Source organism: Rhinolophus ferrumequinum, chromosome 6 (genome assembly GCF_004115265.2).
Source record: "Rhinolophus ferrumequinum isolate MPI-CBG mRhiFer1 chromosome 6, mRhiFer1_v1.p, whole genome shotgun sequence".
NCBI lineage: Eukaryota > Metazoa > Chordata > Mammalia > Chiroptera > Rhinolophidae > Rhinolophus > Rhinolophus ferrumequinum.
This window is the reverse complement of record NC_046289.1, coordinates 73,532,736-73,545,783: the sequence shown is the minus strand read 5'-3', so window position 1 is coordinate 73,545,783 and position 13,048 is coordinate 73,532,736. Positions and strand designations below refer to the sequence as shown.

The window sequence follows — 13,048 nt, the reverse complement described above, 5'->3', positions numbered from 1 at the left end:
ATTCCCTAAGGCTACACTAAGATTATAAAGGTGTTCAAAATGTTTAGATGAAAATAATATGCATGATTTGTTTGCATATAATTTTCATACTCATTTACTCATCTAAATACAAAGGAGTCAGTTACCTTCTCCATTTTACTTCCTCCGTCCCTTGCCCCTTATGTGCTAGCTTGGGCAAAATCAGTTGGCTGGTATTTGGTTAGGTATATTCAACTTCAGCCTCGGTTTCTTCTTTTCCTTATCCTTGATCCTTCCAGTATGGCCAGTATCAGCCTCTTTTCCTTTTCCATCCCGGTCATTTTCACTAGCTATCTCCTCTAAATGACATTTCTTTTCTTCCTCTTAATACTTACTCTTTATCACCAATCTCCTGTGGGCCAACCAAGGGAGAGGCATTCGCTAGCCCTAAAACCAGGCCTTCTATCCCCAGTTATCTGAAATATTTGCTAAAAATTTCATTTTCCAACACCAGGGGGTGTCTATCCCTCTACCTGTCCTAACCTGAAGCTAGAGATTAGTCCCAAACCTTGTCCTCCTTTTACATAGACACTAAAGCTCCTTCCCTCCCTAAATAGAGCTTTGAGTTCAGAAAGTGGTGTCTTTTTGTTGCAATTTATCTCTCATTCTCTCTGGACTTGCACAAATTTGTCTTTTTCTTAGGCTATTCACCCTTCGGTCTCAGCACCACCCTCGATCCCCTTTGCTCCGGCTCCCTTTCGCTGTCTTCCACCACCTCTCTATAAAGACTTCCCAGCCTTTCTGGACTCTACGCACGCGGCATTAAAACTCTTTCTGTATCTACCTTCCTTCTTCTCCCTGTCTTCCTCTTTATGGATCTCTCCCTACTTCTGCGTTAGTTTCTCTCCATCTCTCCCAGTCTCCACACTAAGAACAAAGTCACGGTGTTTGCGCACAACATGCCTCGCGTCGTCCCCGTGCCGACCGCGACCTTCCACGGTGCCCCTCCGCGCATTCCAACTGCAAACAAAGAGTCCCCCCCAAAAAAACTTTCCTGTCCCAATTCATGAGTGACGTAGTAGCCGCTGCCCAAACTTGCCCTCCTCTCTTCAGTTGGTGGATCTCCACCTCCAGGACAGTTAGCACCAGCTCCCGTCGCCCCCTTCAGCGAACCAGAGATCCCTGCGCAGACACCCTCGTTCCTCTCGCAGTCGGCGCTCCGCCCCTCCGGGAAAGTAGATCCGGCCAGGCAGACAAAAGTTTGGGAGAGGAGTTTGGTCTGTGCTGAGTGTGAAAGTGAGCGGGGCGGGGGCCGAGCAGAGTGGGGCGGCGGGGCAAGTCGACGCGTGAACAGATTGACCTGCGGACGGGACAGCCGCGGCTGTAGGCCCTTGTAGACCTGCTTAGCTCCTGATGCGCGGGGGGACGCAGCCCCTCTCGCTGGGGGATGCTGTGGGATTACTGGCGCTGGGCATCCGGGCCGCTGGCTAAACCTGTGTGCTTACCCTGTGCCCCTTGGGAACCGGAGTCCGACAGCAAGGAAAGAAGCGGCCGCCGAGACGCTGCAGGGTGCCGGGCGGGAAGGGGGCTGGAGGCCCCAGGTCCGAGGGCATGGAGCGGTTAGGGGAGAAAGCCAGTCGCCTGCTGGAGAAGTTAAGACTCTCGGACTCCGGCAGCGCTAAGTTCGGCCGCAGAAAGGGTGAATCTAGCCGCTCTGGGTCTGATGGGACCCCCGGGTCGGGCAAGGGGCGCCTGAGTGGGTCGGGGGGACCTAGGAAATCAGGGCCCCGTGGAGCTACTGGAGGACCTGGGGATGAGCCGCTGGAGCCAACCCGGGAGCAAGGCCCCCTGGACGCTGAGCGGAACCCGCGCGGCTCCTTTGAGGCGCAGCGCTATGAAGTCTCCTTTCCCGGGGGCCCACCTCCCACCCGGGCCTTGCCTCTACCTCAGTCATTGCCCCCCGACTTTCGGCTGGAGACCACGGCCCCAGCCCTAAGCCCCCGCTCCAGTTTCGCCAGTAGCTCAGCCAGCGACGCGAGCAAGCCGTCCAGCCCCCGAGGCAGCCTGCTGCTGGACGGGGCGGGGGCTGGCGGAGCCGGAGGTAGCCGACCCTGCAGCAATCGTACCAGCGGCATCAGCATGGGCTACGACCAGCGCCACGGTAGTCCCCTGCCCGCCGGGCCATGTCTCTTTGGCCCACCCCTGGCGGGGGCTCCGGCGGGCTATTCTCCTGGAGGGATGCCTTCCGCCTACCCGGAGCTCCATGCTGCCCTGGACCGACTGTGCGCTCATCGGCCCGCGGGGTTCGGCTGCCAGGAAAGCCGCCACTCGTATCCTCCGGCCCTGGGCAGCCCCGGAGCGCTAGCCGGGGCTGGAGTGGGAGCGGCAGGGCCCTTGGAGAGACGAGGGGCGCAACCCGGACGACACTCGGTGACCGGCTACGGGGACTGCGCTGCGGGCGCCCGATACCAGGATGAGCTAACAGCGTTGCTGCGCCTGACGGTGGGCACCGGTGGGCGAGAGGTCGGCGCCCGTGGGGAACCGTCGGGGATTGAGCCGTCGGGTCTCGAGGAGTCGCCGGGTCCGTTCGTTCCGGAGGCGCCCCGGACCCGGATGCGGGAGCCGGAGGCGAGAGAGGACTACTTCGGTGAGTAAGAAAAGTGGTTAGGGACAGGAAGGGACCCGTCACCACATTCTGTTCCTCACTGCCCCGACCGTCCACATTGCCGGCGCGGGGAGGTCGGAGGCGGAGACGCGGCGCTATTAAGAGGCCAGAGGGATTTCCCTTCCCACTGGATTTCAGCTGGACTAGGGGCTCCTTATTTCTGCTATATTGTAACCTGATTATCTCGTGAATCCCAGTTCCCCAAGCTTAGAGCCTCGGTTTTTCGCGGTAGCAGGCCTCGTAGGGAGGGGACCTAGGGGCAGTGATAGCATCCCCCATCTTGCTCCCCCCTTGGCGGCGGTGCCCCAGCAGGCTTCTGCGCGCTGCGCCCCCACCCCGGCCCAGGCTCCGCCCGCAGGAATTCGGGGAATGCGCGGGGGGGTCGGGGCGGGCCGGCCGCGTGCGTGCCGGCTCCTGTCCCGGCGCTCCAGGTGCCCGCGGGCGGGGCCGGCCGCCCGGCGCTGGGCAGAGGGGTGGGGTGCGGCGGAAGGGAGGGGGGGGCCTGCTTCCTAACACGCGCCGAGCGGTGGCGGTGGTTGGGTAAATGCAGCCTGGGAGGGAGGACGAAGCGCCCTGGAACGGAAAGCAGGGACCCTTCTGCTGGCTCCCTCCGGTCCTGCTGGCTCAGTGTGTGCGTGGGCATTTAAGCGGAGACCTGGTGGTGTCAGTTTCTATTTTTCCCATCCTCTGGAAGTCAGGGCAGAAGCCATGACCACCAGGACACCATCGCCCCTGGATGGATAACAACCTTGTGGAACTGCCAGAAAGAATCTGGCATTCATTTCTGGCCATAACTTGCCCAGAATTCAGGCTAGAATTAGCCTCTTTTTTGTGGCTGTTAAGGACACCTAGTCATATGCTCTCTCCCACATGCCATTACCTTTGAGAAGTACTGATTATGTCTCAGCTATGCGGGGAGGGGAATATTGGGGTCTTGAAATATCTTATAGCCAAGACCCACAGGCACCACTTCATATATAAAGAAATACCAATCACTGTGGTAGGAAGAACAGAAAGAAGCCAGGGCTATGGGCTTCTTCAGTTTTCCAGGTATCTCCTCACCTTTCTCACCATCCAAGTTCCTGCCCTGGATGGACCCCATGCTCTTGACCTCTAGAAATGTGAATAGAGAGGGAAACTTGCCCAGGGAGGGAAGTTGAGGAGGTACAGAGGTAGCAGGGCTGAACCGGCCCTGCTGAGTTCGATCCAATACCACCATCCTTTTCCCACTACCCTTAGAGGGGAAAGCCCGGAGCAGATGATGCTTTTTGCTCAAGGGAGACTAAGTAACAGGATCCTTTTTTCAGTTTCCTTTTGAGGCCCAGGAGAAATGGCAGTTGGTGGAAAGAAGTCTCTTTGGCTAAGCCATCAGAGCCAAAAGGAAAAAAGAGCTCAGAGAGAGTGCTATAAAATGGCAGGAAGAACCTAGGTGTGGATATCCTGGGTTAGAGGAGGTGAGGCGGACATGCCTGAGCAATTTGCTCTGGTCTTCCTATAATGTTAAAAGCTTCCCAAAGAAATGGCTCTGACAGGGCCCCCTGGCATGGCAAGCTTGGGACAGATCTACACTTCAATGAGGCCACACTTTGCCCCCAGGGGTGGGGGCCTTTTTCCCCTGGGGGTCAGGTTGCCAGCCTCACTGTACCTTCCTCCTCCTGCCCCCAGTAGGGGCCTTCTTCCTTAGCTACAGCCTTGCCCAGCTGCCAGAGGGTGGGAGCAGGACAGGCCTGGGCCCATCAGTTGCTGCAGCTGCTGCATGGGCTCCCCAGCCCCTGGGCAAAGGCTGGGATGGGCCCCAACAGGCAAGGAGTGTGGCAGTGTGAGGGGGAGAGGTGGGGCAGGGTGAGGCGGGCCCGTTGGGATCTGTTCCCCAAAGACAGGCCCTTGCCCTCACTCATGGGCCTGGAATTGGGGAGTGGAGGGAGGGATGAACACACCCAGGAAAGGCTGGTGCCAAAGCCAGGTGTATGTATTTTCAGGGGAATGTCCGGGAAGAGCAGTTCAGCTCTGTCCCTCCCATGATAGAAGATGACAGGAAGACATTAGGGGTTCTCCCACGCTTCCCCCTCTTCCTGTGCAACCCTCTTGGAAACACACCTTGCATTCTCATAACAGCCACCTCCCCACAGGAGTCATGCTCACATGGTCCCCTCTGCACAAGGCCCGCCGCTGAGCCAGATCCTCTTTCCATCCTTGGAAGCCTGGAGGAGCAGAGCAGTCAGAAGTCATTCTGTAGCTGAATAGCAGCTCATTTTACAGATGGGGAAACAGGTCCCAGAGAGGCTTTCTGTGGGGAGTTATTATGAGTCTGCTGCTGGGCCCATATGGACTGGCATCGCTGACCATTTGTCCCACACAGTGCCACAGGAATCATACTTTGCCTGTTTAGTCTTTTCTCCCCAATAGAAAATGAGTATTTTGAAGGCCAGGGACCGTATCTTTGACTTTCCTCTAGTTTTCCATAATATTAGGCAAAATATTTTTTGCTAGGCCCAAAATAGATGCTCAGAAAATATTTGTAGATTAATCAATAAACAAGAATGGATCTGCTCAGCCAAGACCTTACTGCATCCCATTTCTCATTATCCTCTTTTCCCAAAGGGAGTCCATCAAAGGGAGGCTCTGACTGGTGGTCCCCTGGCACAATCAGGAGAGAGCAGTCAGGAAAGTCACAGAGTCTGGTTTTGAGCTGGGGGAGTAGGGTGTGACACTAACATCTTCTCTCCCCTCAGGCACCTGTATCAAGTGCAACAAAGGCATCTATGGGCAAAGCAATGCCTGCCAGGCCCTGGACAGCCTCTACCACACCCAGTGCTTTGTCTGCTGCTCCTGTGGTGAGTGCTGCCCCCACACCTGCACCAGGACTGGACGCCTCAATCACTCCCCACACACATACACTCTCACATGTGCCTAGGGAAACAGGAGCAGAGCTTGTGCCTCTTTATTTGCTCACCGAGCAGCTGTCCCCACCATGTGTCTGGACTTTCACTGCTGCCCCAGCTTCTCTCTTGCTTCTCTTCTCTCCCTTCTCTATGCTCTACCTGGCTCTCCTGCTCCTATTTTGGGTCTGCTGTCTGGAGTCAGTCTTCCCTCTGTTCAGCCTCTTTCCTCCCCTCTGTTCCTCCCTCTTTCTTCTGCCTCCCTGCTTGCCCAGCCTGGACTCCCGCCCAGCCCTCCAGCCTCTCTTTGGTGGGGTTTGGTCTTGGGCAGCCGAGTTGCCTGGGGCGACAGTGAAAGACTGGAATGTGGGAAGGGCTGGGGGGTGGGCTGGGGGAGTAGGGAGCTGTGGGGGGCAGAGAAGGGGGTTTTCTCTTGGCTGGTCAGAGTTCAGCCACCTCTCTAGAGTGCAGGCCACCGGGCCATGCCAAGCTGATGACATCACGCTCCAGGAATGCCTGCTGTTAGCTCAGGAGGCCCAAGGCCCTGGGGGGGAGGGGGACCTGCTCCCAGAGGCTTTAACTCCCCAGCCCTCCCCACTGCTTCCCCTCTCTGATTCCTTTTCTAAACCTTTAATCTCCTGTCGCTGCCTGTCTGACTTTAGCACTCAGCTTTTCTCTCACCCCCTAGCCCCTGCCTGGTTCTCTTTAGGTTCGTCTGTTTGTCTGTCCTTCTGTTTATAGGGCCTCTTCCGGGTATGCCTCTTTTTTCCTCTCGACTCCCCTGTGTCTCAGGAGTTTCTAAGCAGCTTTTCTAAACCACTGGGCAGAGCTGGAAGTGGTGATTTTGATGAGAAGTGGGTAGAGGTGGGAAAATTGTCCATTCTCTGCCCTGGTCTTACTCCTCCCCCATCCGTGACAATTTAGATGCCCCGGAGCAGTTCCTGGGTGTTGGTTACGTGAGGAATGGCCCTTCCTAGTCTGCTCACAGAAGCTCCTGGGCAGCCTCTGACCCCTCTAAGAATTGGGGAAGCAGCCTAGTGCAGCAGGAAAGGGGACAAACTTCGCTCCCAAACAAAGCACTTTGTCCCCAGCAGTAACTCCAACAGGTTCTGACTTCCATGGAGCCTACCCCTGGAAGGAGACAGACAGGGCTAGACGAGCAGGATAGCTATGCTCGGGCAGAGGTTCCTAGTTTGAAAGGTCCCAGAGGGCAAGGCCTGTGACAATGTGATAGTCTCTACACACATTGTATAGTACCTTGTTCAGAGCTCCTTTGCCATCTACTCCAGCCTGGGGTTGGCTTTGCTTTCCCAGGCGGCTTCCCGTGCACCAGGCACTGGAGAGTAAGGCACTCGTTTAGGGCAGGAACATAGAAAACTGTTGGGGAAGCAGAAGCTGGAGGAGCAGTGAGCAGAGGAGAGGGGAAGTTGGCAGTAATGAGCAAGTTGGAATTGTGTCTCATGGGGATTTTGTGTGGGGAGGGAGGACACACAGCAGTTAGGAGGATAAGCACTAAAGTCCAGATTTAAATGCATCGTGTAACATTGGAGATCATGGACCTCAGTGGGGAAGCCCTGTTCCTGAACCCTGGGATAGGCTCCAGCCCTTTCTCTGCTGCTTCTAGGGCGAACTTTGCGCTGCAAGGCTTTCTACAGTGTTAACGGCTCTGTCTACTGTGAGGAAGATTATCTGGTGAGTGAGAGGTATCCCTGGGCTTGGAATTGGCTCCCACTCTAGGACCCCCTTATTGGTGGCCCACTGGGGTCATTCACAACTTGTAACATCCTCCCTTGGTCCCTAGTTTTCAGGGTTTCAGGAGGCAGCTGAGAAATGCTGTGTCTGCGGTCACTTGATTTTGGAGAAGGTAAGCAAAATGTCTTCAGCAGAGACTCTGTGAGGCTGACGGGCTGAGGGGTGGAATCAAGAGAAAATGGCCGGGGGGACACCTATCACCAGATGAATCACTTTCATCCCATTCCTCCCAGAACAATTATTTACAGTGGCTTCCCTCTGCCTCTGGGATCGAATCCTGACTTCTAATCCTGCCATCCCTAGTCCTGTGATCTGGCTTCTCCCTAACTCTGCAGGCACAGCCTGGCTCTCCACCTAACCTAGGAGTGTGGGGTTCTGGATCTTAATCCCTTTTCTGCTACTGAGTTGGAACTCAGTTTTCTGTAAGAAAGAGGGATTGGATCAGATCAGTGGTTCTCAGCCCTGGCAGCTCCACAGTTCACCTGGGAAGAAGTAAAGCCGAAAAGCCAATGCCTAGATCATCGTCACCGGAGACTGATGAATACTCCTGGGGTAGGACCCAGGCTTTGATGGGCTTTAAAAGTGCCCCAGACGATCTTATTATGTAGCCAGGGCTGAGAACCACTAGCCTGAGTTCTCTCTAAGACCTTTTTCAGGGTTTCTGCCTCCATTTGAAGACTCCCTGGTCCCCTCAGATTCCACGGTTCTGGGAAGATAGCAGGGGGTTGGATGAGTTTCATGGGAGCAGCAGGGAACACGTGTAGCTGGAGAGCCCGGACTAGAGGGAGACTGATTCTCCTCCCACTCCATGAGCCAGATCCTGCAGGCAATGGGGAAGTCCTATCACCCAGGCTGCTTCCGATGCATCGTGTGCAACAAGTGCCTGGATGGCATCCCCTTCACAGTGGACTTCTCCAACCAGGTGTACTGTGTCACTGACTACCACAAGTGAGTCCACCTCTTGGGCTGTGGTGTAGACCTGGGCTCAGGGATTTGCCAACCTCAGCTCATCTCTGCCCTCTCTCTTTCAGAAATTATGCTCCTAAGTGTGCAGCCTGTGGCCAACCTATCCTCCCCTCAGAGGTCAGTAAGTCTGGGTTCTCCTGCAGGGCAGCCAGTGCTGCTGCCTCTGGGGAAGGGCTGGGGACATGCTGCCTGGCCTCCCTCGGGAGGCGGTGGTGCTGAGGAATGTACTCTGCGCAGATTCCCGTGTGACTCTGCTCTCAGGGTCATCGCCCTGACCCTAACATCCGGGCCTGGACATGTCTGACAGCCTCACTGGGCCCAGGCTCCATCTCTTCTCTCTCAGTCCAGAAGAAGAGACTTTCTTTTGATGTCAGGGTCACCAGATCCCAGATGTAAGGGCTGGAAAAAGGTGGGAAGAATCCTCAGGGCGGGTAGGAGGGGTTTAGAAATCGTTTATGCTGTGTACTGAGGGTGTACCTAGGGAACGAAGTCAGAAAAAGGCCAATGGGGAACCAGACCCTGTATGGATCTCCTTGTCCCCAGCTGAGCCTGCTTTATTTATGCTGCCTGCCCCTTTCCCTTCCCTCTGCTTCCCCCACGATTGGGACAGGTAGTTACGGTCAGCGCCCCTGGAGCCAAGGAAGGGGAGGGGGGAGCTCAGTAAGATTCGCAAAGGCCATCTGAAAGCTACAGATGATTGCAGAGAGGCTGTGGAAGCGTTTGTATGATCTTCCCATTGCGTGAGGGTGGGGCCTGCACTGGGGAGGGTGGAGTTGGGGTTGTCCTGCTGCTCTCATTTCCATGGGGGTCTGTGTTATTTCAGGGCTGTGAGGACATTGTGAGGGTGATATCCATGGACCGAGATTACCACTTTGAGTGCTACCACTGTGAGGTGAGTGCTGGGGGCCAGGGTTCCTGGAGGAGACTTGGAATGGGGCCAGGGGAGGAGTCAAATCCTAGAACTGCAGGAATCTATAGGAGAGGTATGGGGCATGGAACAGCAGGAAGGGGCTCTGACCCATCTCCAGTCTCTTTCTCATCCTCCAGCCACTCTCTCTGGTCCTGGTTGTTTAGTCCTTTCTGAACCTGGCTTCCCAGAGTCAAGACTCCTAAAACTATAGGGCCTCCTGGTATCCGCTGGAAATGGAAGCCTGTCTCATTATTTCTGCTGTAACAGCGACACCTGGTGTCCAGCTGAGGTATTTTCTCAGGTTTCTCTTCTGGGAGTCCATCCCTTCCAACCCCACCCCCTTTCTTAGAAGTCTGGTGTTGAGCAGGGCAGGCTCCCAGGATGTCTGAGGGGCCCCAGCTGAGGTGAACTAGTGTCCTTCTTCCCTAGGACTGCCGGATGCAGCTGAGTGATGAGGAAGGCTGCTGTTGCTTCCCTCTGGACGGGCACTTGCTCTGCCACGGCTGTCACATGCAGCGGCTCAGTGCTCGACAGCCCTCTGCCAACTATATTTGAGGTGCAGTCACCGGTGCTGCCATCACCACTGTTGACAAATTCCTCTGGCCAATGGGCCCCTCTGAGGCCAGCCGAGGCAACGGATATACTCTTCAGGCCTGGCGGAGAGTCCTCTGGGGACGGCCCCAAGGGCCAGAGACCCAAAGATCATGACATTCCAAATGGATTGTGGAGGAGGAGGAGGACTGGCCTTCTTTCCACATGTGCAGCCTGTGCTGTGACGTATACTCAGGCACACACAGGCAGGTTTCCGTACACTCTAAGGTCTGATTCTAGTCTATATCTCCAGTATATATTTGTGTATACATCAAGCAATGTTCTAGCTCTGGATTAGAGGAAGCAAGGACAGCATGGAGCTCCTGACTCTTTTGTACTCCGCACATGGGTCAGATAAGGGGTCCGCCAGGTTCTTACCACACCGCAGCATCTTATTTCTGTATCTGGATGAAGAGGTGTACCTTATTAATGAGTTAGTTCTTGGCCACCTACTCTCTAAAGAGTAGGAGAGCTGCTCACCCCTCTGCTGGGAATGGAGACCAGCTCTGGGGGGGCCTGCTGCCTGTATTGCCTGTTTCTCAGGGACTCATGTGGGCCTGGGGAGACTAGCTGGGTGCCTGGACTGGGTTCCTCTTTTCCTCAGGTCAGGGAGGAGGTAATGAGTGGGTCTCTCGGTGTGGAGTTGCTGGGGGAGACGTCTAAGTAGGCTACCCACACTCCCATGTGAAGTGCACTGAGCCCTCCAACCCAGTATATGCACCCATGGGCACAGTCACACACACACACACACACACGCACTCACACTCACTCCCTTCTTCTCAGGTCACTCTTACACTTGGTTCCCTAGCACCACTCCAGAGCTGCCACCTTTCAGAGCGATCCAGGGTTACATCCACTGCAACTTCTAAACTCTGAGGTTCTGGGGAGCCAGAGGGGCAAAACACTTTGACTTGGTTCTTTGGCTGAAATTTATTCACCTAAAACTAGATCTCTTAAAACCAATTCACTGAAAACTTGTGTGCTTAAAATTTCCTCCACTTAATGACCACTTTGCCAAAAGCTCCAATTCCTTTTGGGTATTTTTTTTAGCCATCTAGGTGTTCTATTCTTTTGTGTCATGCTTTGGGTATTTCAAGGATTTATATCTATTCATCCAAGAGTACTTCTAAGTTATCATCAACAACATAAATTTATCAAATTTGCAGCACTTTGCAAATGATGAGATTGCTTCCTACCTTTCTGGATATCTCTTTCTATGTTATCTACTTTTCAGATACTTTTTAAAAAAGCTTAAAGTTTCTAGCAATAAATATAATTGGTACAGACATTTCGTGTATCATTTTTTGTGTTTCTTAATCCAATATTCCTTACAAATTAGATGCCTTGAAAAAATGTAACAGAGCTCAATATGATTTTATGCTTTGGTCTAACTTCTACATCCCTGCTGTTAAAATGCCAATATATTCTAAACAAATGAACAGGTATATGGCATATTCAGGTGACTAACAATTCAAGGTTATACAGACAACAGCAATAAAAAGTGAAAGGGTGAATTCGCTAAATCCTTTTGAAAATGCTGCAGATTTGATAAATATTTTAGATTGTCTCTAGGTAAACTGGTTTTAAGCAAATTAATCTGATAATCTTGGATTCTTAGTCCTCATTTTCTGTCACTTAGAGAGTTTCATACTGGAAATGACGACTCCTGAGAACAGAAATTCCATAGTTAGGGGTTATTCTAAAACGACCATGCCAGCCAACCTGGGAATTGCATAGAAGAGACCTCTGAGTGAGAGTAAGAGTTCAGATTCATACCACTGACTGCCGGAGGAGGGAATGCACTTTGGAGGGATAAATGTACTGATACTAAATTACTTGTTCTACAGATGGGATTACTTCTTCTGAACTATTATTAAATAAGTGAATACAAAGACTGACTGGGAAATTTTCTTACCAGGTTGCTCCAGGCCTGGGAAATCCAGAGAAACATGTATCTATCCATCCCTTTGGTTCTGTCTTTTCTCTTGGGGATCTTGGCCACTCTGTTATTCTGACCTTCTGTTTCTTACTCTGATTTTGACCTCTATCTGCTGCTGACTGGTTGATTCCTTTCCAGGCCTATGCTCACCTGGCCCAGCTCTGGGGCTCCCCAAGGCTTCTTGCTACTGGGTCTATTCTCTCCTTGCTGAGGAAAAACAGTGCTAACATCTGATGAGGACTGGCCCAGGGAAGACAGGCCATGGCAGAATAGCAGCCCCAGCACCTCACATCATTGGCAGGCTCCCAAGTGGACCCTGCGTAGCAAGAGTTACCCTTCTTCCTAGTCACTAGGAGATTGCTCATCCTTAATAGTTGTATTTAATATTTACAGTTGATAGTGAAAGAGTCAGGGTGCTGCCGAGGATAAAGCAACAGGTACACTGTATTTGGCAACTCGCCACCTGATTTTTATCAACAGCCACTAGGCCTGAGATGGGGTAAGGGAGAAAATGGAAGAATTATGGATCCATTTTGTGTCTCTTTAGATTAGAGTCACAGGACAGGGGTCAGGCTTACAGAAGGCTGGCTGTTTGCTCTGAGTAGCCAGCCCTCTTTGCTGTGGGCATGAATGTGGTTTATCAAGAATAAGGCTGCTGGTGGTTCTCTCTGCCTTGCTCCTTAGAGATGTTTTCCCCTTCACCATCTGGAGCTCTCAAGGCCAGGGAAACGGTAAGATTCCATTTATAATGAAGTTGGAGACAGTCCTCAGCCAAGGAGGAGGTAAGAAAAGAGCTAATTTCAGGCACATACAGGCAGTTGGATAAGCGCCTTGAGATTGTACCTGTACAGAAGGGAATAAAAAGTGGGAAGGAGACTGATAGGACTGAGATAAAGGGATTGGAAAAAACAAGTGAGCTAAGGGATTTTTTTATTTCATTTTGTTTTTTAGACCCATTCCTCAGCTGGCCTGGGGTCAGTCAGAGCCCTAAAGGTGAGGCTCCACGAGGACGAGGGTCCAACCAATCTCAGTCCTCTCTGTCCTCCTCCCTCGCAACAAGGAAGATCTAAGACTGGGCCTCCGCTGTGACAATTGCTTGTATAGGGCCCTTAGAACATCCAGACTTGGCTCTGGTTGTAAAGGACCAAGGTTTGACCTTGGAAATATGAGCAAATTGTTACTGGGATGTGTAGATAGACCAGTCTAACTGATGGTAGGAGAGTCATCAGAGGCAAATTCTGTCCACTGGGGGTACGATTTCACCTAAGCTTAGAAAGGATACTGCTGACCTTTATGAAGGGAGCCAGGGTGCTATCCAAGCAGGGAGAAATGGGTTAGCAGGAATATACTAAAAGGTACCCATTAGGCTTATATCCTAGAGACTTAGA

At 53.0% G+C, this 13,048-nt stretch overlaps 1 protein-coding gene across 2 annotated transcripts; it reads left to right on the top strand.

The window, feature by feature from the left end:
• Positions 1-1,223: 1,223 nt before the first annotated feature.
• AJUBA (ajuba LIM protein) lies at positions 1,224-11,007 on the top strand. 2 transcript variants are annotated; one of them, XR_004423276.1, is made up of 9 exons: positions 1,224-2,605; positions 5,356-5,457; positions 7,127-7,194; positions 7,304-7,366; positions 8,072-8,202; positions 8,286-8,337; positions 9,044-9,112; positions 9,268-9,419; positions 9,560-9,684. XR_004423276.1 is itself a non-coding variant. In XM_033109149.1 (8 exons), the coding sequence occupies exons 1-8, from the start codon at positions 1,570-1,572 to the stop codon at positions 9,683-9,685; spliced, it is 1,647 nt and encodes a 548-aa protein (XP_032965040.1). In that variant the 5' UTR covers positions 1,226-1,569; the 3' UTR covers positions 9,686-11,007. The 2 variants fall into 2 exon arrangements, 1 of the variants encoding a protein (XP_032965040.1); XM_033109149.1 differs by lacking the exon at positions 9,268-9,419 and having other exon boundaries at positions 1,226-2,605; positions 9,560-11,007.
• The last annotated feature ends 2,041 nt before the right edge of the window (positions 11,008-13,048 follow it).

Excerpts from the sequence above, each read along its gene's own strand:
- AJUBA (XM_033109149.1), top strand. The coding sequence starts at position 1,570 with ATGGAGCGGTTAGGGGAGAAAGCCAGTCGCCTGCTGGAGAAGTTAAGA. Across the intron at positions 8,203-8,285 it reads TGTGTCACTGACTACCACAA|AAATTATGCTCCTAAGTGTG; the intron begins GTGAGTCCACCT and ends TCTCTCTTTCAG. Across the intron at positions 9,113-9,559 it reads TTGAGTGCTACCACTGTGAG|GACTGCCGGATGCAGCTGAG; the intron begins GTGAGTGCTGGG and ends CTTCTTCCCTAG.